A 22,564-nucleotide genomic window follows, 5' to 3' on the forward strand; every position below is an offset into this window, starting at 1 on the left:
GGTATTGAGGTGGACAGCACTGTCTATAAGCAGATGGTGGGAAGTCTCATGTACCTAACAGCTACACGACCTGATCTAATGTTTATTGTAAGTTTGATAAGTCGATACATGGAACGACCAACTGAGTCTCATATGCAGGCAGTAAAAAGAGCTCTGAGATATGTGAAAGGGACTGTTGATTTAGGGATATTCTACAAAAAGGAAGGAACTGAAGGGCTTACTGGATATACAGATAGTGATTATGCAGGTGATCAAGACGATAGAAAGAGCACTTCAGGTTATGTGTTTATAATAAGCTCAGGGGCTGTTTCTTGGTCCTCAAAGAAACAGCCAGTTGTAACCTTATCCACGACAGAAGCAGAATTCATAGCTGCAGCTTCGAGCGCTTGTCAAGTTGTATGGTTAAGAAGAATTCTTAACAGTCTTGGTCAGGAACAAAATGGTCCCAGCCTAGTGTATTGTGATAATGTCTCAACAATCAAACTTTCAAGGAATCCTGTGATGCACGGTCGTAGTAAGCATATTGATGTAAGGTTTCATTTTCTTCGAGACTTAGTTAAAAGTGAAGTTCTGGAGCTGGTACAGTGTTCAACTCTAGAACAAATTGCAGATATTTTCACAAAACCTTTGAAGGGTGATGTTTTCTTGAAGTTGCGAGGATCACTAGGCATCTGCAAGTTTTCAGAAGTAAACTGAATGTTTGAAGTATTCAGTTTAAGGGAGGATGTTAAAGTTATTAGGGTTTTCAGTTAGTGCTAGGGTTCCTAGCTTTTAGGGTTGTTATTCAATAATCCCTATACTTAAGGGACAAGTATGCATTTTCTGTTTTGACATAGTCTTTACCACGATTCTAGGAGCTGTAAAATCGTGGGCAGCTGTTATCCTTTTTCAGTTTCATTGTAAGACTATTTAACAGCCACAAGTGTTATTCAATCTAATAAGAATTCTCCCTGAATTGTGAAAGCTCTCTAGTGTTGCATTGCTGAAACTCGTGTGGTTGTTCTTTGGTTCTAACAATATATACCTTATCAAATAATCCGAATTTTCTGTTAATTTTCCAGAATTTGCTGGTTTGGGTTGTCTAGGGTTACGCTATCAAATAAATCGAATTTTCTGTTAATTTCCCAGTTCATCTGCCTTTCTTCTTTTTAATGCTTGTTTAATTTGAACAAAGGTTATTCTGATAAATCCTAGAAAACACTGATAAATCCTCAACCAATTAACCAATCTAATTATAAAAAAAATTCTCAACCAATTAAAATTTTGATAAATCCTAGAAAACACTGATAATGCTTTCACATATATTTAGGAAAATGTAGATCTTTCGTGGCAGGGTGTGTTGCGCATGCTTCAGATTTTATTTCTGCTCGCGTTACCCAAGTCTGGGCTGCCAAGATTGGTCTACAATTTGTCAGTGACTTGTGCTTTCAACAAGTGATTCGGAGATGGATGGGAAAACTTTGGTGGACAGCATTAATCGAGACGAGGAGTGCTTTGAGTCTGGAAGTTCCTGTGACAATTTTCAAAAAGTTTTTTGTACTTGGCGGCAATGTCGGGCAGTAAATGTAGTTGCCCATGAACTTGTTGAATTATAAGCTGTGAGCTAATTTTGAATTAGTTCTAATTAAGCCTTATTAATTAAATGTGTATTCACTTGAGTAAATGTGTGTTAGGCTTATAGGTAAAGGTTGTGAATACCAAATGGACAATCCTAGAGTATAGGAAATGAAAGGCTTTGGTTGTTAATGGAATTTGAGGTGAAGAGTGCTTTGTGCTCATTCACTAACATTTTAGACAAATATATATATCTATAGAAGCAATTAAGCAGAGAGAAGGGAAGCATTTACACGTTTTGTGCTTTCTCATTTTTTCTCTTCCTTCATCTTCTTCGATTCTCATTAAAATATATACAAAAGCAATTCCTTACATTAACAGAACTGGTGGCCAAATTTGCTTTGCAATCTGTTGATTGTGTCCCTTGGGTGGAGGAGGAGCCACCATGGCGTGCTGCTCTAACGGATTGAGAATCTGCTAGTGTTTGTTGAAAGTTATGTGGCCTGAATAAATGTATACTACTGGTCCATGATCAACAAAGTTATGAAAAAGAAGTATAAAACTAATCATATATCATCCAAAATTTAATTAGCAAAGTAATCTCACCTAATCTTATCAAATCTTTAAGTTGATGATGATCCTATTTCTAGCTATTTTCTTTTGCATCAGTACTCCAATCAAATATCTATGCTAATATGAATTTGTTACATTCCCCCCCCCCCCCCCTCCCATTAATGGGTTTGAATTATACCAGCCTTTTGTTGAAAGTTAAGGGCATAGACCACGTCATTCAAATGGTCACACTAGGGAACCAAAGCAGTTTTAAGCTGCAGTATTCTCTGCGGATCAGGTAATTTTGCGTGCTATCTAAGGCGAGCACGGTGTTCTCGTTGAGTTAATGGCCAGTTTCTCTAGGATATAACAGTTCAGCACGATATCAATCCACCAACCTTCAAGTTGAGGAATATCATGATCGGGACAAAGCCTAGCTAGTACCCAAGATCTTGACTATTGTATTGATTAACGCAAACCTTGTCTTCGAGCCGAAGAATCCAAGGCCGAGAGATGTTCCTTCCTTGGTTGTAATCTAAGTCAAAGTCTAGATAGCTCAACACATACCACATCAAACTATATCTTTTGGCATTTCTCATGTGTATTGGAACACCCGCAATTTCAAGATTGGAAGGACATAGCTTACAACCTATATTTAACGCCGCAGGCTAAGTATGACTTTGGCCGTAATATTTTGACACGCCCAGTAGGACATCATGTAATCAATCAAGGTGATCAATGAAGAAGATGATTTTGAATGGGGAAAAAAAACTTCAACTAGGGAATCTCTAACACTAAATGAGACACACATAGGGTCAAACACGATCGAATACGGGAAGTCGAACATTTTTTCGAGTGGTGCCTTATAGATGACGTAGCCACACTCCTTCCCAAACTTTTCTTCTTTGACTAGACCAAGTGACGAATCCAGGATTCTAATCTTGGAGGGTCCAGTGTAAGACATCCAAGTTTTATTAGACGATTCATCTTGCACATCATTCTTTTTCTCAAAAGTTTGCACATCCTTCTCAAAGAACCTTTTATTCCTCTATTTCTCTGTATTTATTTTACAAATACTAAATGCTAATTTTATTTTATAATTGGAGTTAACGGGTTCAATCACAAAAGCAGAAGCCAAAACATTTTGTATAACAAACCTGTTTATACATTTCTCTTTCTCCAACCATAATTTACAAGGTTTATCCCAAGTACCAACATTTCTTACATTCTTTTTGTTTTTCCATTTCTGGTTCTCACAGTAAACCAAAACGGAAAGGGAGTTCACAGAAAAGAATCGGGTCGGGGCAACTTAAAAACAGTAATAAGCTTTGTATTTACTAGCGGTAGCGTCTACTAAGGGTGTCAACTGTAATTTTAACAAACCTATCTTAGCCAAACTCAGCTCGACTGCTCTTCACATATAAATAGCCTGCGGGATGATCCCAGAGTGCATATGGATGGAAGGCGTCTATTTTTTCTGCTTTTCGTTGAATTCCTGTGAGCTCTAGCAAAAACTTTCAATTCAAACTGAAGAAGAACGAGCAGTTATGACGCCATTTTCATCTGTATTTGCCGATGGACATGTACCAGAAACTCAACATAGGAGGGGCCATTCGGACTCTGGTCTTCGACCATGCATGAGAAAAACAATGCTCCTGCAAGGAAAGTCAACACAATACTTGATAAAAACCAATTGATAATCTTTCTTTATTTTAATGCCCTTATAGTGATAAAACTATGATTAATAGTTAAAATTAAGCAATAGTATCTTAGTCCTTGGATCAGATATTCGGCCCGGTTCTCACCTGACGGATCTCCTTTCTTGCACAACTTTAAGCTGCACAAAAATAAGATAAATTTAGAAATCATTGCTGCAATTCATTTCTTCCTAACAAGTAAGGAATCACCAATGAAAAATAATATCATACCGAAGGTAGGAACATCTTTGGTGCCGTATTTCATTTACCACACCATTCGGCTTCTTCAATAACGGATTATCATACTGCTGCAGCACAAACTGGGCAAAAGAACTGACAAGTTAAACAATGATAACTTGCAAAGCGAGAAAGGATTCAAGAGAATGAATTCAACTCATGCACCCTCATTTATCAAAATCTTGACAATCATATAATATTATATAAAAATATGAAAACAAGAAAAATTGATAAATAATGAATTAAGCCTCGTTTAAAAAAAAATATCAATTAAGCACCCAGCCCCCTCATTCTAGTGAACTGAAGCAGGTCCCGAGAAATCAAGTTCAGATACTCAATGCCTATGCCTGAGGCTTGAGGCTAATTGTAGTTTACAATTATGTCAGGCAGAAGATGAGTAACCAAAGATATAAACGATAAGGCTACCTGAGTAGGAAGTCCATCAGCAGAGGTGATTCCAAACAGTTGCTGCAAAATTCCAGGATCCACCAAGTTTCCAATATATATTAAACAGTCCTCACCATTCTCTAGAAGATAAATTCCCTTGTCACTCACGTGTTCGCTAGATAGTGGAATCACCGGAGGAATTAGAGATTCATCACCCTCCTGTCAATTAACAGATGACACCGGTGATATAAAATGCATATCTCAAAGAGTTGAACAAGAAGCTAAATGACACACCTTTTTGGAATCGAGATCATGAATAGCCACCATTCAGGGGTACACCATTGGAACTGCCAAAGGAACAGAAAGGGAAGACACATGATTGATCCAGAAAGACCGCTCGTCTATTTTTCCATCACTTCGTAGCCCCGTACTTTTGATTAATGCTGAAAATGGAAAACAAGCACAAATATATCAATATACATACAAACTCTTCTAAGAAGCTGAATGATAATTCTGTGCAATATGTTTCCGCAATGGAAGAGGCATGTTTTTCTTTAACATTCTACCAAACAGAACAGAAATTGTTTTCAGGGTGATAAGCAGTCCCTTTCTGTGTTGCAGCCAGAAAAATGTTATGGAGAAGTCTAGTGTTCCTGCTAAGGTTTGTCTTTCGGCTTGGATCATATCTCATGGTCATAGGAATGAGCTCTTGGAAGAAAGAAAGGTTCTGGCATCATTATGGGCTTCTGTGTCTCCAGCCTTAGGGATTTTCATTTCTGGAAATTAATTAGAGACATTAGACTGGGGCGCTGCCGTAGGGTGCTTTTTAGAGTTTTGCCTTGCAACATTAGAGGTGTAATATGGTTTTGTTTCTGTTGAGAGTTGTATCAAATTGTTGTCGACCTCTTTGTCACTAAGTTTTTGTACTATGCTCTATGATTGTTTTTCATACAATTATGTTTCTCATGAAAACAGAAATAAAAACATTAGAACAGGAAACAGCACCAACCACACACACACACACACACGCACAAAAAAGAAAAGAAAAAAAAAAAAACCATAAACTAGTATGAATGTATAAAGTAGATAATAATATACCAAGGGTGTATAGAGGCAGGAGCTTCAGTGCCTCCGGAAGAATAAGCTGTCCAGAAGATGATACAGTAGCACAAAATTTGCGATATGAAAGCAGACTACTGATGCACAGATTTGTCACTTGGTCCCGTACACGCAAGAGAGCACTTGAAGGAATTTCGTTTGCCGCTATACACTATTTAAGGACTTACAGTCAGAATTCGTCCAAAGGAAATTAGACAGAATGTCACAACAAACTGCTATCCTACAACAATAGCAAAGCCTTATCTCACTCTATCCTAAGAATAAAAAATTGGCAAGATGCAGCAAGTGATTGAAAAGGAACACATAGAAAGAGAATTTACATCATCATTTCAATCCATCAGAGGTGAATGATGAAAGAGATTTTAAAGAGTGATTTCATAAATTCATTCACAGATTTAAGCACCAGGTTTAACTGAGGACAAGCATTACATAATGGGAAAATGAGGATAGCAAATAGAAAGCAACAAAGAAGAACAGCATATAATAGCATTACCTTGCTTCATGAAACACGCAAACTGAGTGTCCAAATCAGCAGCATGAAACAGATTACTTAGCATACTCGTGCATGGCAGATTCCTAAAATGATGCAGAATCGTATCATAGTTAAGTGGAGAAAGAGGTTCAAACACTTGCCTGGCTACATCTTACACGCATCACCCCCTCAAGACCTTGAGGTCTTGTGACATTCCATCTAAGATCATTGTAGAGCTTTGCAGGATCAGAGACAGCTGAGAAGGGGTAATAATAGTAAACCTGGAAGATTGAGGAAATACAAAACGCTGAATATTAATACAAGAAGGTAACTCACACAATTACACTTCTGTATGTGTAAATGATTTATAGTTACAAGTGGCAGATGCCTCTCAAATCTGATTTCGCATATTTATTGAACAAAACAAAAATATAACTAAACTAAAAAAGTCAATTAGAGAAAACCCTCGACACAATCATAACAGGTAGAAATTTGATGCCAGATGTATGGATGGGGATAGAAGCAAATTCATTAGTACCTGCCCTCCAGTTGTTCTTGGGATGACAGAGATAGAAGCAATGTCTATGTATGACTGGGTAGTGATAAATAAGTTGACACACACCTGGAATATTCCATGAAAAAAAGAGAAAAGTCCAAATAAATTATGCTTAAGAATTTGTCAATTACCACTAAAAATCTCACTCAGTATAGAAATTGCATCAACATGTTAACTGATCATCTAGGGGAAAGAAATTAGTCAAAGGTTTACCTGAAATTCAGCTAATTCAATTGCCATTGTCTTTAATGTTTTGTCTGCTGGTTGGAGTAATTTATGGGCCTCCTGAAATGCAGTTAAACAAAGAAAACATAATGCCAAGACTACCAGACAACAAATTGAACAGAATGCTCAACAGGTGTAAAAGGGATGATGGTTATGGTCACATAGCACATGCAAATGCAGCAAATGGACTCTCCAATGTTGGATGATACGATTCACAGGATACAAAGACCCAATAGGTCAATCTATTCTCCAATAATCATCCCAACAAGTCCATCTAAATGGCCACCTAATTCGCCAAATCTTCAAGTGGGTTCAGGAATTCGAGAAAAGCTCTTTCGCAATGCATGTAATTCATCTTAACTGAACATATGTAATTGGAAAGCAAGATCTTATAAGTAGGAACAGGGTCCAGAGAAAGCGAGTCCTAAGGCAAAAGTTATGCATGAGGGCTTCCTGATTTTAATGTCGACATAAATTACAAAAAAAATAAGTTGTTTATTATTCTTCTCGTCCTTTGTGATGCAGCATTAATAATTAAATTTTCCATTTAATTATTTTAACATATATTTTCCAAATGGGAGATAATGGAGCAAGAATTTTGGTTTTATGTGTCCAACATTAACCAATAAAGCAAGAATGTGATGGGCTGTTTGGCTATTGGGGTTTTCATAACCACAAGTTCAATTTCAATCCTATATAAATTCATGTTTGTGGCCTCAAGCAAGAATGTAATAGCTGTTTGCTTAATAGTAACTGGGTTACAGGACGACCGCTATAAAGCGCAAGATGGCATACAAGAGCACATATAAAAGCTATTACCGTCTCAGCTGAAGATATATTAGCTCTTCCTTCGGCCTCTCTAGCAGAGAGGGCTCCAATTCCAGTTGATGCCAGCACTGCAGAAGCATAAATCATTAGTATTCTCCGAGATGCCAATAAATTCGGTAAAAGAGAATGACAATGCTGAATGCTATGAAGCACAGATACTTTAGTTTGGTCGCATATCCCATATCCAATACTTCATGATACTCGTTGGATACACCCAAATACAAGTATTCGGCTTTTAAGATACCGTTACACTTTCAAATGAGAAATTCAGAGGAGAAAATTAATAGGAACAAAGATTTAGTTGAAATTTGATGACTACAAAGAGCTTGCCCTCTAATTGAAAAAAAAAAGTAATATAACTCTCACACTTGAATGAACTTGAATTTGGATGTTTTCATGTTAAAATATATTTTAAATTATATATTTTTATTGTCGTATCCATGACTTGTCGTATCCTAATTTTTAGAGATTTCATGTATTGCCGTGTTGTGTTGCATAGTATCACACTATCCGTATCCGTATCCATGCTTCAAAGGCTGAATGTATTGAATATGCATGCAAATTCTCTAATTGATCTGTAGAAGTATACAGGTGTAACGGGACAAATAATTCCGAGTGAAAACATCTCCAAACCATTTAGCTGTAATTCAAGTTGACTGACTACAAGTTAATGGTGAGAATTCACAAATTCAAAAGAGAGGGAAAGCTTCCGTGACAACTGCAACCATCAACAACTTTGAAACATGTTTTCTACGTTTTTTCAGCTCTTTATTTTGTCTCTAAACCATGAAGGAACTGCAACCCCAAGCATGTTGTTTTTCATTCTATGCTTGCAAGGATACATAAACTTGTTTAAAAGGGGGGAGAAAACATAAAAGGGCATCGTAAGTAGATATATTGTGGATACAAGCTTGCCTGACTGAAACACCAAAAGTTTCCCTCCAGTACTCTTCATTGCCAAGAAAGCAGCCTAGGCAAGGGTTTCCCTCCAGTACTCTAAATGCATTCTGCACATCAAAACAATGTTGGGAAACCTGGCTGGATATAAGCCAATGATAGGACTTATTTACTGGAATGGTTGAACAACCAAAGCAGTTTTAGATGTTTGGTCATCTATTTTATAATCATGAAATTAGTTTGAAAATTATTGGGAATTGGATTAAATTATAATCCAATTCTATTATATACAATTAACAATATAAACGTACAGATAATATTATACTGTGTTAGAAATCACAGAAGATATAGGTTTGATGCATTTTAATCATAACGCGGTAGTTAGAAGAGAAAAGCTGAGAGTTTTGACTGTCTAGATGGAATGCAGCATGGCAGATTAACACTACGGGCTTGTTTAACAGCTCAAATAATGGGTTAGCTCCACGTGTTGGTTTGACAACTAGTGTCCAAAGACTCCAAAACGGGTTTTGACTGAATCAACCTAAGAAAGGTGTTCAGACAGGAAGTAAAAGCCAGTTGGCAGCCAAACAAGCCAGATATGATACACACATGACAACAGCTCCATTCATCTCTCCTCAAATCTTGTCATGCATTATCAAATATTGAGGCATGTCCACCACAAAAGGAGGAAAAATAAGAAAGCTGATCAGTATCTTGGCAAGCACAAAACTCTGATCCAATCAGCTTTCAGGTTTATGCAAATATGTACACCTGTAGGATTTTCAATTTCTTGTATCTAACTAATTATTCCAAAAATTTCTTACACTTAGCATGTGAAAGAATGATTTTAGATTAGTCGTCGCATTTTCTAGCCCATCATTTTAATACTTACGTTTATGTTTTCCTTAAGCTATTCAACTAAAATTAAATATCAGTTATCTTATTGCCGTTCTGATTATACTCTGCTTTGGACAAAAGAACCTCAAAGAAATACAGAAGTGTCATGCCCAAGCACAGCCAACACATAGGAGTTATGAAGCTTCATAGCGTCAACAATATCAACGATATTATGTCACATCTGCTTGAAACGTGTTTTCATGAATTTGTTGTCATATCCATTTTCACTCCCGATGTTCTGTATGTTGAAATGGAATAGCAAACCCCAAGCACCATAAGTAGTTCAGTACATACAACAGTGTTGCACTATACGACATACCTTGATTGCCGCACCAAGGGCTGATTCAGCAGTTTTACTGTTTTGAAACATGGTGGGAATACTTTCCAACAATTGTTCCAAATGTTGATGGCACTAAAAATCCATAAAACAAAATAAAAATCTGAATTTAATAAGAGGCAAGTGGAAATTTAATAAATAAGATGACAGACTGACTTGTGAATGATTGTTGTTAAATCAATACTAGTACTTGAACGCATTTCATGAAGGGAAGACAGCAGCTACTGACCTCTGAAAGCTGAACAATTACATCAGTCTCCAGAGGAGTATAAACATCTTGCACATCAGGAACAATAAAGAAGTACTTTGATCCTATTGGAAGGGGGAGGGTGAAGAAGCTAGGACAGAAGGGTAGAGTTCAAGAGAGTAGAATGCGTTTAGGAACGTGGAATATAGGAACCTTAACGGGAAAATCTATGGAAGTAGTGGAAGTTATGGTGAGGAGAAGGATAAATATTATGTGCCTACAAGAAACTAAGTGGGTTGGTCTTAAGGCAAAGGATCTAGAAAACTCAGGGTTCAAACTTTGGTATTCGGGCACAAATAGAACGAGAAACGGTGTTGGCATCATCGTGGACAAGACCTTGACACAAGATGTTGTAGATGTCAAGAGGGTAGGAGATAGAATCATGGCAATCAAGATTGTAATAGGACAAGAACTCATCAATGTCATTAGTGCGTACGCACCTCAAGTAGGGTTGAATACGAGTTCGAAGGAGAAATTTTGGGAAGACCTTGGAGACTTGGTGCAAGGAATTGCCCAGACGGAGAAGTTATTTATAGGAGGAGATTTAAATGGACACTTGGGCAGGGAGACAGCCAACTATAGAGGTTTTCATGGTGGCCATGGTTTTGGGGAGAGAAACGAGGATGGGGAAGCTATCTTGGATTTTGCAATGGCATATGATCTCTTCTTAGCCAACACCTTCTTTAAGAAGAGAGAAGAACATGTGATCACCTACAAGAGTGGGTCGTCAAAAACACAAATAGATTTTCTTCTAATGAGGAAAGGGGATCGTATAACTTGTAAGGATTGCAAAGTTATACCGGGAGAGAGCTTGGCTAATCAACATCGCTTGTTGGTGATGGATGTACATATCAAAAGAGTGAGAAAAAAGAACAAGACTTGGAAGTGCCCAAGGACTAGATGGTGGAATCTAAAAGGAGAAAAACAAGCCATTTTCAAAGAGAAAGTAATCACCCAGTGTGGGTGGGATAGAGAGGGGGAAGCTAGCCAAAGGTGGGATTCCATGGCTAGTTGTATCCGAAAAGTAGCAAAAGAGGTATTAGGAGAGTCCAAGGGCTTTGCCCCACACCAAAAGGAATCTTGGTGGTGGAATGAAGAGGTACAAACAAAGGTGAAGGCTAAGAAGGAATGTTGTAAAGCCTTATACAAGGACAGGACCGATGAAAATGGTGAAAGGTATAGAAGAGCGAAGCAAGAGGCGAAGAAAGCTGTGAGAGAAGCTAAGTTAGCGGCTTATGACGACATGTATAAGCGACTAGATACCAAAGAAGGAGAGTTGGATATCTATAAACTAGCTAGAGCAAGGGAAAAGAAGACAAGGGACCTAAACCAAGTGAGGTGCATCAAGGATGAGGATGGAAAGGTTCTTGCTACAGAGAATGCGGTCAAAGATAGATGGAGAGGTTATTTTCATAATCTTTTCAATGAAGGACATGAAAGGAGTACTTCTTTAGGGGAGTTGAGTAACTCAGAAGAGTGTAGAAACTACTCCTTTTATCGTCGAATCAGGAAGGAAGAAGTGGTTGTAGCTTTGAAGAAAATGAAGCATAGAAAAGCAGTGGGCCCAGACGATATACTGATCGAAGTGTGGAAAGTCTTGGGAGAGACAGGTATAGCATGGCTCATTGACCTTTTCAATATGATTTTGAAAACAAAGAAGATGCCAACTGAGTGGCGAAAAAGCACTTTGGTGCCTATCTACAAGAATAAGGGTGACGTACAAAATTGCATGAACTATAGGGGTATTAAGCTAATGAGTCATACAATGAAGCTCTGGAAGAGAGTCATTGAGCATAGATTGAGGCAAGAGACACAGGTTTCGGACAACCAATTCGGGTTCATGCCAAGGCGCTCAACCATGGAGGCAATCTATCTCTTATGAAGATTGATGGAAAGATATAGAGATGGGAAAAAGGATTTACACATGGTCTTTATAGATTTGGAAAAAGCGTATGATAGGGTCCCAAGAGACATTCTTTGGAGGATTTTAGAGAAGAAAGGAGTACGAGTAGCATATATCCAAGCTATAAAGGATATGTATGAAGGAGCAAAGACTGCCGTAAGAACTCATGAAGGACAAACCGAAAGCTTCTCCATAACTGTAGGATTACATCAAGGCTCATCCTTAAATCCTAACCTTTTTGCGTTGGTAATGGATGAGTTAACAGGACATATTCAAGATGATATTCCTTGGTGTATGCTTTTCGCAGACGATATAGTGTTGATAGATGAAACTCAAGAAGAGGTAAATGCGAAGCTTAACCTTTGGAGAGAAGTGTTGGAATCTAAAGGTCTTCACCTAAGCCGATCAAAGACAGAATATATGGAGTGCAAGTTCAGTACAAATGGAGGCCAAAATGAGTTAGGGGTGAGAATCGGAGACCAGGAAATACCAAAGAGCGATCGTTTTCGCTACTTAGGATCTATCTTGCAAAAGAACGGAGAATTAGATGGAGATCTCAACCATAGAATACAAGCTAGATGGATGAAGTGGAAGAGTGCATCTGGCGTGTTGTGTGACCGCCGTATGCCACTGAAGCTCAAGGGAAAATTTTATAGGACGGCAATAAGGCCAGCGATGCTGTATGGCACAGAATGTTGGGCAGTGAAGCATCAACACGTACACAAAATGGGTGTAGCGGAGATGAGGATGCTTCGTTGGATGTGTGGGCACACGAGAAAGGATAAGATTAGGAATGAGGATATCCAAGGTAAAGTAGGAGTAGCCGAAATTGTAGGAAAGCTGAGAGAAAATCGGTTACGGTGGTTTGGACATGTGCAAAGAAGGCCTACTGATGCTCTGGTTAGAAGATGCGACTACGGGACAGAGGTTCAGGCCCGAAGGGGTAGAGGAAGACCTAGGAAAACTTTGGAAGAAACTCTAAGAAAAGACTTAGAGTATTTAGATCTAACGGAGGACATGACACAGGACCGAGCACAATGGCGTTCTAAGATTCATATAGCCGACCCCACTCAGTAAAGAAGGCTTTGGTGTATTTAACACAATACGTTGAAATGAAGCAAAGCTTATTTATTGATATCTCCGATAAGTTACAAATATGTACATATACATGAGTCAAAATAAACAAACAAGAGGGAGCCTTCACAAAGGTTGCTTAGGAGAAGTCTCAGCAGTCGGTAGAGCTCCAGAAAGAGAAGGCACCGGAGGGGGATCATTCGGAGCCTCAGTACTGGACAGAACCCTAGAAGGAGGAGGCATCGGAGGTTGATCATTTGGAGCTTCATTACGCGGTACAGCCCCAAAAGACGAAGGCAATAAATGCCTTTGGAACAAACCCACAAACCGCTGATGATCAAGTAAAACCTGACCATCAGATTCCTTCATCTGGTCAAGCTTCCTCTTCATGTTCGTAGCATACTCATGTGTGAGCCGGTGCAACTGTTTATTCTCATGCTTGAGCCCTCTAATCTCCTGTTTGAGACTCATCACTTCAGCCGCCAATGATTCAACTTGGCAGGTTCGAGCAAATAGGCGCTGGGCCATATTAAACACAGAACCTGCACACTGAACACTCAGAGCCAGAGAATCCTTAACAGCCAACTCATCAGACCGTTTGGAAAGTAGTCTGCTATCTTTGGGAGTGAGAAGGTTCCTGGCCACCACCGCAGCGGTCATATCATTCTTCATCACGAAATCCCCAACGGTAAGAGGACCAGTAGGGGATAAGAAGGATGGGCGCCATATGTTGTCTGGAGAAGGCGTGGCTGCCTCTTCAACAAGGTTCAAGTCGAAACGACGGTCGGAGGGGCCAGACAGGAGCTTCTACTGGTGAAGATTCAAGTGTGCTTTAGTACTTAATGTCAGCCTCTATAAAAATCTGCACTCGACGGAGCTTCAGAAATCGAAGAGGCGCCTGCCCAGAAATCAAAGAGGCGTTTGCTTTCTCAAAAGCTGGGCTGCTCAGAGACCACGAGGGTTGATCTCAGAAATCGAAGAGACGTTTGCTTTCTCAAAAGTTGGGCTGCTCAAAGACCACGAAAGCTGATCTCAAAAATCGAAGAGGCGATTGCTTTCTCAAAAGCTGGGCTGCTCAGAGACCACAAGGGCCGATCTCAGAAATCGAAGAGGCACCTGCTTTTTTCAGCCTTGTCAGCACCTGTCACATGCACACTCAGCTTTGCTGAAATTACGGGCAGTGTGTTGAAGATTTCTGGTGAAGTAGAAAGCACGTGAATCTTACTGTTCATTCATCCACTTTCCACACGCACGATCAGCTTATGGGTATCACAGATAACTTTGCCAAAGATCTCTGACAAAGTTTAGACACGTGAAGCTTGCAGCTCCCACTACATCGCTATGACCAAGAAGGGTAAAAGAATAGCAAAGAAACAGCACTAACAAAGTTTAGACACATAAATTTTGAAGGTCTAGCTACCATATTATTACCCACAAGGGTAAAGGAACAGCACCACTGCTGGATAATTGGAAAGTCCCTGTGTGTCAACCTCTGTGCTCCGTGGCAAGGTAGACTAGCAAACATGTCCAACCTTTACTCACATTCGAGAAAACACTCCCAACAAGATTGCTTGCTCCAAAATTGAAGAGGCACCGTCTTCCGAATCTCGAGAGCCAGACTCCCAACATGATTACTTTCTCAAAAATCGAAGAAACACCGCTCTCCGAATCTCGAGAGCCAGACTCCCAACAGGATTGCTCTCTCAAAAATCGAAGAGGCACCGTTCTCCGAATCTCGAGAGCCAGATCCCCGACAGGATTGCTTGTTCGAAAATCGAAGAGGCACCGCTTTCTCAACTTCGAGAGCCAGATTTCCTTGGATAAAGCTTGTCTGTAATCTTCACACGCAACATCAGCTTTCCAGATACCACAGACCACTTTTTCAAAGTGCTCTGATACACGTGAAGCTGGCAGCTCCCACTACCGTGCTATGACCAAGCAGGGTAAAGGAATAGCATTACTACTTGTTGTTAGGGAGACTCCTATATATGTCGACCTCCATCCCCAACGGACAGGCAGACCTGCAAAAATGCTCAACTCTTCCTCATATCTGAAAGGGTACTCCCACGAAGCCTCTCGAAATACTCAACTTTCTTTCCCCCCAATAATACCTCTACAAACAAGCTACACCAGAGCAAGAATATCTCATATCATCAGGGTTAAAAGCAAAAGTATCCCATATCATGCTTTTTCCCTGTCTTTTCCTTTGGCCTTGTTCTTACCTCCAAGACAAGAAGAAAGAGAGCAATCAGTCAGCACTTGGAATCAAGCTTCCAGTCAGGAACTGACTGCTTGGAATCCCTTACCTGATTACTTACCTAGCATTGCTCTCAAGTACTCAGCTTCAACATCTTATGCTTCCAGAGAAGATACCACATCTGCCTGAGGAACCGATAGGGAAAGTGAGAAGGATACAAGGAAGCATGTGGAGACAAGCGTAACAAAACACGTGCCGATACATCCACTACTTTGTCAACAGCAAAAGTATCCCATATCAGCAGGGTCGTACGTACTCTAGATTTGATGGACTTGTTTTGACCCTCAAATTCTTCAGTCGGCCTTATACTCTGGAGAAAACCAGAAAACCCTCCAACCCAATTCAAGAATTAGCCTATGGAAAGTTACTTCTTCAAGAGCAAAAGTATCTCATATCATCTATTCTCCTTTTCTTCTCTTTATCCTTCATGCTGCCTGCAAGATAGGGAGAATGAGAACAATCAGCCGGAACTCGAAATCAAACTTCTGATCTGGGACTGATTGCTTGGAGCTCTGATTGCTTACCTTGTCTCACCTCTTTCAGCAGATCCCCTAGCTCGGCGACTTGGGGGACTCCTACTACATGGTTTGTATCGCGCTTGACCAAGCCTGAAACTACAAGTAAGCTTCAAGTGAAATTGATACATTACCTTGTGCATCTCCACCAGTTAAAGATACCACCCCTGGATGGAGGAAGAGTACTTCCAGAGAAGATGCCACATCTACCTATGAGACAGATAAGGCAAGTGAAGACGATACCACACTTCGGTACTTAGAAGTTTCGTGATTACGAGATCATTCTCCCACAATACTTTCTAATGTCATTTGTCCTAATTCATTCACTTGTACTCACTAAAGGAGAGCTTGAACCTATGTACTTGTGTAAACCCTTCACAATTAATGAGAACTCCTCTACTCCGTGGACGTAGGCAACCTGGGTGAACCACGTACATCTTGTGTTTGCTTTCCTGTCTCTATCCATTTACATGCTTATCCACACTAATGACCAGAGCAATCTAGTGAATATCACAAACTTAATACTTTCTATTGTACCAAAGTCCTCACTGATTTTGTGCATCAACAATCCTTAAGTCCTTACCTTTTTGCGATGGTAATGGATGAGTTAACAGGACATATTCAAGATGATATTCCTTGGTGTATGCTTTTCGCAAATGATATAGTATTGATAGATGAAACTCAGGAAGGGGTAAATGCGAAGCTTAACCTTTGGAGAGAAATGTTGGAATCTAAAAGTCTTCGCCTAAGCCGATTAAGGACAGAATATATAGAGTGCAAGTTCAGTGCAAATGGAGGCCAAAATGAGTTAGGGGTGAGGATCGGAGATCAGGAAATACCAAAGAGCGACCGTTTTCGCTACCTAGGATCTACCTTGCAAAAGAACGGAGAATTAGATGGAGATCTCAACCATAGAATACAAGCTGGATGGATGAAGTGGAAGAGTGCATTCGGCGTGTTATGTGACCGTCGTAGGCTACTGAAGCTCAAGAGAAAATCTTATAGGACGGCAATAAGGCCGGCGATGCTGTATGGCATAGAATGTTGGGCAATGAAGCATCAACACGTACACAAAATGGGTTTGGACAGGTGCAAAGAAGGCCTACTGACGTTCCGGTTCGAAGATGTGACTACGGGATAGAGGTTCAGGGCCGAAGGGGTAGAGGAAGACCTAAGAAAACTTTGGAAGAGACCCTAAGAAACGACTTAGAGTACTTGGATCTAACGGAGGACTTGACACAAAACCGAGCGCAACGGCGTTCTAGGATTCATATAGCCGACCCCACTTAGTGGGAAAAGGCTTTGTTATTGTTGTTGTTGTTATTCATGGAGAAGCATCCTGAAATTGTTGTGTATTAGCTTCTTCTTTTTTTTCCAGGTAGAAGGAAATCACTTTTTGGAGTGAAGTTGGTGTCCTGGCTGGTGGCTCAGGGGAAGGTGAACACTTGTGATATGGTTCAAAGGAGACCGAGGATCTGTTTATCCCCTCATTAGTGCATTCTGTGCAAGGAAGATTATGAATTGGTGGATCACACCTTCCTCCAAGGCCCTGTAATGATGGGCCTTGGGTTGAAGCTCTTTAAGAAGGCTGATATTAGCTGGGTAATTCCAAGGGGCTGCTTCTCTTTTATACGCAAGGGCAAAAAGGTTAAAGTTGTGTGGGGATATATGTTTCTTGCTATGCTCTGGGTCGTCTTGTTGGAAAGAAATTGAAAGGTATTTGAAGATTATGTTCGATCGGATGTTGAGGACAGTTAAAGTACGAAGTTCAGTTTTGGCTGCTCTCTGGACTTCTGTCTCTACAGAGTGTAGACATACTTCTTTTCAAGTATTGGGCTAGAATGCCAGGCTGTGGTGCTTAGGTTCTGTTTGGGAGTCACATGATTTTATTAGCCTTTTATTGGTTTTTTATTTCTTCTCTCTTCCCAGTGGCCTTCTTGACCACTTATGTTGCTCTTTGTTGTTTTGTTGTCTAATTTCATTAAAATAGTCTCTCAAAATATACATCTGGAAGGAACAGTAATGTTATAAACATGTTACTTGGATTGGTTCTTCATCTGGATGAGGAAGAGCAAATGGTTCAACCAACAAAGCTAACAGCATCCCTGATGTTGTCAAAAGATCAGCCGTACATGGTATCTGGTAAATTGACAAAAACATAATAACATTACTATACTTATTAGAAAAGAAAACAACAAACCAAAACTGCTCCATTGAAATTGAGATAAAAAAAATGTTTAACTACAATAATAAACAGGCAATCCATATAGCCGAGCGCAATGGCGTTCTAGGATTCATATAGCCGACCCCACTTAGTGGGAAAAGGCTTTGTTGTTGTTATTGTTGTACAATAATAAACAGGCAATCCATGAAAGTTAGACCCCAACCTGATTGATGGTGCACCTCATGTAAGGTGGACTGCAATTCCCATTGTCTCTGACAATGTAATCACTTGTAGCAGGCTTCAAAATAATAAAAGCAATCAAAAGGATGTAAATGATAGACAATATCTAGTTTTTCACCATGCTTAAATACACTTTGCAGCATGAATATGTACAATGAAAATAGAAGTAAAATTACGCGTGTAGAAAAAGGAGAGAGTAGGGAAGTCAAAAAGTATCAGGAATACAGCTAAAGCAACCATTGAAATCATTGTTTTTTCTTGAAATTTATGGATGAATAAATACTGGAGGTGGATTTGCCTGATTGCCCTGACGAGTTTCATGAATGAGCACTGACGAACCTGGTACAGGCCGAGGAATTTGATTGGGATCTATCTTCGATGACCCAGTCAAAGGAGATCCAGTTTGACAAACGGCAGGTGAGATAGTAGCCATGGACTGATTTGGTAGTGGTGTGGGTGGCATTCCAAACATTCTGGGTGATTGACCATAACCAGGAAATTGGGAAGGTGGAGCCACCTAATTCAATTCAGTATTTATTAGCAGTATTTATTAGAAACCAAATCTAAGTAGCAAAAGACGAATTCATGCCTTCATTCTGTTTCCCTATATCAGAACACTATCATCTACCATTTTGCATAAGCATAGGTGGAAAGAAAAGAAATTGAAATCTAATAAATTAAATGAAAAAAAAAAAGAAGAAGAAGAAGAAGAAGAAAAATAGTATTCAAGGCTATCTGTTGCAACTCAAGTTATTATGCTTAAACATGTGAAATCATGTTTGAGAACAAATATTATAGAAAATAACTAATACTGATGCTTATAAGAATTGGCTCAAAAGGGTTGTGATTATACTATTGTATTACAGATGCTGTAAACAAAAAGCTTGAAAGCATCCACTAGAAAGAGTGTTCTTCACTTAAACAGAGAGCGGAGGATTGTGATGACAAGCATACGCAGCGGTGCACACTGCAAGCTAGTATGTGCAACTGCACTCACACACATCGACCACTAAGTGCACTTCCTTTTCTTTGGGTCTGCTACTAAGATATAATAAACACGTGTACTGAAGCAGGAAAAAGATCTATCTATTTCCAGTTAATATTAGATTGTGTTGGCTTGCGTAGAAACAAGTTTCAATCACTTCATAAAAGTAATAGTAGTTGCCAGTACACCTGGGTAGTTTTTCCATTTGATATACACCTTAGCTTTTTACATCATATGTCCACTTTGGATTATTTCAGCTAACTCAATAATATGAAATTTGGTATATCCATGTACTTCAAAAATAGTACAAGTCACTCACATGGGAGAACCCGGAGGTGCCTGCACCGGTGGCCCATTACTCATCAATCTACCTGGTGCAGTCGTAGGGAGCATGCTCTGACCGCTACCCAAAGGAAAAGAACCAGGACCTGGGCGAGGATCTGATGCTGGTGGTGGTACTGAAACTGGACCACTCGGTAAACCTGACGTCTGAAAAGGACCAGATGGTGGCCCAGAAGCTGGAGCTACACCGCCCAAAGGGGGAAACGATCCCGGAGGCAGTCTAGACACAAAAGACGAAGGCTGGCCAACAGGCGGCCCAGTTGGCCTTGCTGGGGTGGTGACAGGGGATAATGTGGGTTGCGGGGGACCTGATTGGGGTGCTGTAGGTCTTGCAAGTGCAGCTGGGGGACGACCAGGCAATGAAAAAGGGGGAGGTGCAACAGGAGCCCCAGCAGGAGGGGCTGATGAATGAAAAGTTGGTGCTTGGCCAAAAGGGGATGGTCTAGGGGCAGAATTAGGCATGGAAGGCTGCCTATTAAGATTCAAATTCTGCATATTATCCGCTAACGAATCAGGGTTCCTCTGACCATTGTTAGGATTGTAATTGGAGGCTGGTGGGGTGTTAGTGTTACTGTTATTGGGCCTAGGTGCCCCTGGGAGACGCACAAGAGCCGCCATTGATCACTTAAAGTCTGAAATCAAAGACCCAGATCCCCTTTTTCCTCAAAAAAATCTTAAATTTCACCAAATCAACAACCCAAAATCAAAATCTACAACAGCAAAAACAAAAATCCAATTTAGCCAAAATTCAGAAACTCATAATTCAAATGTCGCAAGGTTCGTCAGATTTACCTCCCGACAGGCGATCGGGAACGCACGAAAGGGTTCGCGAGCTAGGTCACCGGAACAGACGAACCGGCTGCCGTCGCCGATCAGATCGTCAACTGGAAGCCAAACGATACCACCCGACCCCTGCTTCACAGCCCAATTGTTCGCCTACCCAAAGGTTCAATTTTCCATGTCAGTAGCCATTGATGATACGCGTCGTACTATGAGCAAGTTGCAGGCAGCCAGTGAAAGACTGAGTGATTTGGCAAATGTTTCTTCTTGAGAGGAGAAACGGAAGAGTGAACAGACTCGAGAGACACAGAGACAGGAGGAGGGAAGGACTTTGGGAGAATTGGCAAAAATGATAACAATGAAGGGTATTTTTGCAAATATTTATTAGTTATGATTATTTCTGAATTCCATTTTGTCTTTGGGCTCATTTCCGGGATTTGATTTTTGTTCCATTTCTCTTTACCCGCCAAAAACAGGGAGAATTTAAAAATAAAAAAAAATAACCACAAGTTTTTTGGGATTCGTTAGTTATGATTACTGAAGTTGTGCATGGTCATTGGGAGATGTCATGGCGTATTAGTTTTAGTGGCGGAGTTAGCATAGAGTTATTAGTTGTTTTTTACTATAATAACTTCAAAAACTTTATGTATATTTGTTTATTTATTATATTTGACCTCTATAAACAGTTAAGACAAACTAAATTACAACCTCCTCTTCTTACTTTTTCTATTTTCTTCTATCATATTTGTCTTCCTTTTTTCTCCTCTTGTATGAAATATTTTAGTTGAAAAGTCTTGGTAGTCTTCAACATTACTCCACAATATCATCCATCCACCCTCGACAAGCCTCTACAAGTAACAACAGTTGTCAACATATGTTGGCATAAACTTTCTGCATATGTACATAGGAATTGGCAGATGTCTACTAAGTGTTCGATGAAATGGCCAAATGAAGCTTTTTGATTGATATTGTGACCTCATTATTCGAAAATCCTGGCTACGCCACTTATTATTTCTATTGCCAATGATGTCTGTGATCTAGCTCGGAATTTCAACCACATTGATTGGTAGCACATCTTCAGAGAGCTTAATTTTGTGGCGGATTCTTTAGCTCATATTGGACTTTCCTTGCCAAATCCTCATGTTTGGGATTATTGTTTACCGAACGCTGTTCTTTCGGCTTTTCATTTTGATTGTATTGACAACGGTTGTAACAGAGGTTTCGTTCTTTAATGAAGTTTATTTCCCATAAAATAAAATAGTTATGATTATTTCTGAAACCAATTTATGCATATCTTGTCGAAAAAAAAATGTGTGCACATATGCACTGTTGTTAAGAATTTTATTAAGAAAATTCCACAAATTTTTTGGTTTAACTTGAGTGGTGAGGGCTAGTAAAGTAAAACGATCAATTTCTTCTAACATAAACTAAAAAAAAATAACCACAAATTAATTGGTAAACAACTACCAATCAATTTTAATTTCTCTTTTTATAACACAATGTTATTTCTTTTGAGCAGCGTTTGACTACTCAAAGATGAGTAGGAGCTCCTACTCAAAATTGTCTATATCTGATTCACATAACTTTGTGCTTATAATTGAAACCGTTCATAACATAAATCACTCTCTAAAGATCATCTCTGTAAAAAAATGAATTGAAACTAAGGTCGTTAAGCTGATCAACTCTAGCAAATAGATAGGCAGTTTGTAATGCTTTTATCATTTTCGTCCATCTGTTCTTCTATAATTTGATAATTAAGTGATCCTAATTTTAATTGATTTTTTGCAGACACGATCTTTATAGAGTAATTCATAAACTTATAGTGGAAGAGGATTCTAAACTTGTTTTGGATGTTGTTGGTGATAATTGTAATATTTCTTGGGGACTCAAGCACATCATCGAAGACATTAGACTTTCGGTGCAATCTTTAGGTAATTTCTTGGAAACACGTGTTCAGAAAAGCCAACTTCCTCGTTGATGTAATTAATGACCCTGGTCATGGTGTTCAAGGAATGTATGTTTTGGACCATATTATCCTAATAGCTGCTTGGTTGCCTCTAACTCTTGCTCTTTCTATTATCTATAAAAGAAATGACACTAAAGTATTTTTTTTTTTATTTATCATATTTAATAAAAAAGAAGATAAGAATAATACGTAAATAAAATATTTATGTGGCTATTTAGACCATCTTCAAAAGAGAAAATTTTGAATTTGATGGCTTATTTGGTATTTTGACATCTTTTAAATTTTATTCTACACCCGATATGTCAGATGAAATTATTATTTTATTCATTATAA

At 39.3% G+C, this 22,564-nt stretch overlaps 3 protein-coding genes across 6 annotated transcripts; 1 reads left to right on the forward strand and 2 right to left on the reverse strand.

The window, feature by feature from the left end:
* Positions 1 to 3,248: 3,248 nt before the first annotated feature.
* Positions 3,249 to 5,696, reverse strand: LOC126604681 (protein transport protein Sec24-like At4g32640). Of its 2 annotated transcripts, none has more exons than XM_050271968.1 (6): positions 5,526 to 5,696; positions 4,752 to 4,870; positions 4,467 to 4,646; positions 4,035 to 4,123; positions 3,912 to 3,943; positions 3,249 to 3,761 (listed from the first exon to the last, which is right to left on the reverse strand). In XM_050271968.1, exons 2-6 carry the CDS (start codon positions 4,752 to 4,754, stop codon positions 3,652 to 3,654), a joined length of 414 nt encoding a protein of 137 aa, XP_050127925.1. In that variant the 5' UTR covers positions 4,755 to 4,870; positions 5,526 to 5,696; the 3' UTR covers positions 3,249 to 3,651. The 2 variants fall into 2 exon arrangements, with proteins under 2 accessions (XP_050127925.1, XP_050127924.1); XM_050271967.1 differs by having other exon boundaries at positions 4,722 to 4,870.
* A 6,164-nt stretch (positions 5,697 to 11,860) lies between these two features.
* On the forward strand, positions 11,861 to 17,075 carry LOC126604679 (uncharacterized). Of its 2 annotated transcripts, none has more exons than XM_050271963.1 (2): positions 11,861 to 12,835; positions 16,898 to 17,075. In XM_050271963.1, exons 1-2 carry the CDS (start codon positions 11,894 to 11,896, stop codon positions 17,042 to 17,044), a joined length of 1,089 nt encoding a protein of 362 aa, XP_050127920.1. In that variant the 5' UTR covers positions 11,861 to 11,893; the 3' UTR covers positions 17,045 to 17,075. The 2 variants fall into 2 exon arrangements, with proteins under 2 accessions (XP_050127920.1, XP_050127921.1); XM_050271964.1 differs by having other exon boundaries at positions 11,861 to 12,781; positions 16,844 to 17,075.
* Positions 17,050 to 20,596, reverse strand: LOC126604680 (protein transport protein Sec24-like At4g32640). Of its 2 annotated transcripts, none has more exons than XM_050271966.1 (5): positions 20,278 to 20,596; positions 19,463 to 20,158; positions 18,498 to 18,675; positions 18,142 to 18,216; positions 17,050 to 17,893 (listed from the first exon to the last, which is right to left on the reverse strand). In XM_050271966.1, exons 2-3 carry the CDS (start codon positions 20,101 to 20,103, stop codon positions 18,546 to 18,548), a joined length of 771 nt encoding a protein of 256 aa, XP_050127923.1. In that variant the 5' UTR covers positions 20,104 to 20,158; positions 20,278 to 20,596; the 3' UTR covers positions 17,050 to 17,893; positions 18,142 to 18,216; positions 18,498 to 18,545. The 2 variants fall into 2 exon arrangements, with proteins under 2 accessions (XP_050127923.1, XP_050127922.1); XM_050271965.1 differs by having other exon boundaries at positions 19,463 to 20,195.
* Between the last annotated feature and the right edge of the window lie 1,968 nt (positions 20,597 to 22,564).

Source organism: Malus sylvestris, chromosome 15 (assembly GCF_916048215.2).
Source record: "Malus sylvestris chromosome 15, drMalSylv7.2, whole genome shotgun sequence".
Lineage (NCBI taxonomy): Eukaryota > Viridiplantae > Streptophyta > Magnoliopsida > Rosales > Rosaceae > Malus > Malus sylvestris.

Bases quoted from the DNA above. Each gene is read 5' to 3' on its own strand.
- LOC126604681 (XM_050271967.1), bottom strand. From the start codon at position 4,754: ATGGTGGCTATTCATGATCTCGATTCCAAAAAG. The intron at 4,124-4,466 runs GTAGCCTTATCG...TCTTTTGCCCAG, and splicing joins CTGATGGACTTCCTACTCAG to TTTGTGCTGCAGCAGTATGA. The intron at 3,944-4,034 runs GTATGATATTAT...ATTTTTGTGCAG, and splicing joins CAAAGATGTTCCTACCTTCG to CTTAAAGTTGTGCAAGAAAG.
- LOC126604679 (XM_050271963.1), top strand. From the start codon at position 11,894: ATGGAAAGATATAGAGATGGGAAAAAGGATTTACACATGGTCTTTATA. The intron at 12,836-16,897 runs GTTCAGGCCCGA...TACGGGATAGAG, and splicing joins GATGCGACTACGGGACAGAG to GTTCAGGGCCGAAGGGGTAG.
- LOC126604680 (XM_050271966.1), bottom strand. From the start codon at position 20,103: ATGGCGGCTCTTGTGCGTCTCCCAGGGGCACCTAGGCCCAATAACAGT. The intron at 18,676-19,462 runs GTGAGTGACTTG...GAATTGAATTAG, and splicing joins GCACCTCCGGGTTCTCCCAT to GTGGCTCCACCTTCCCAATT.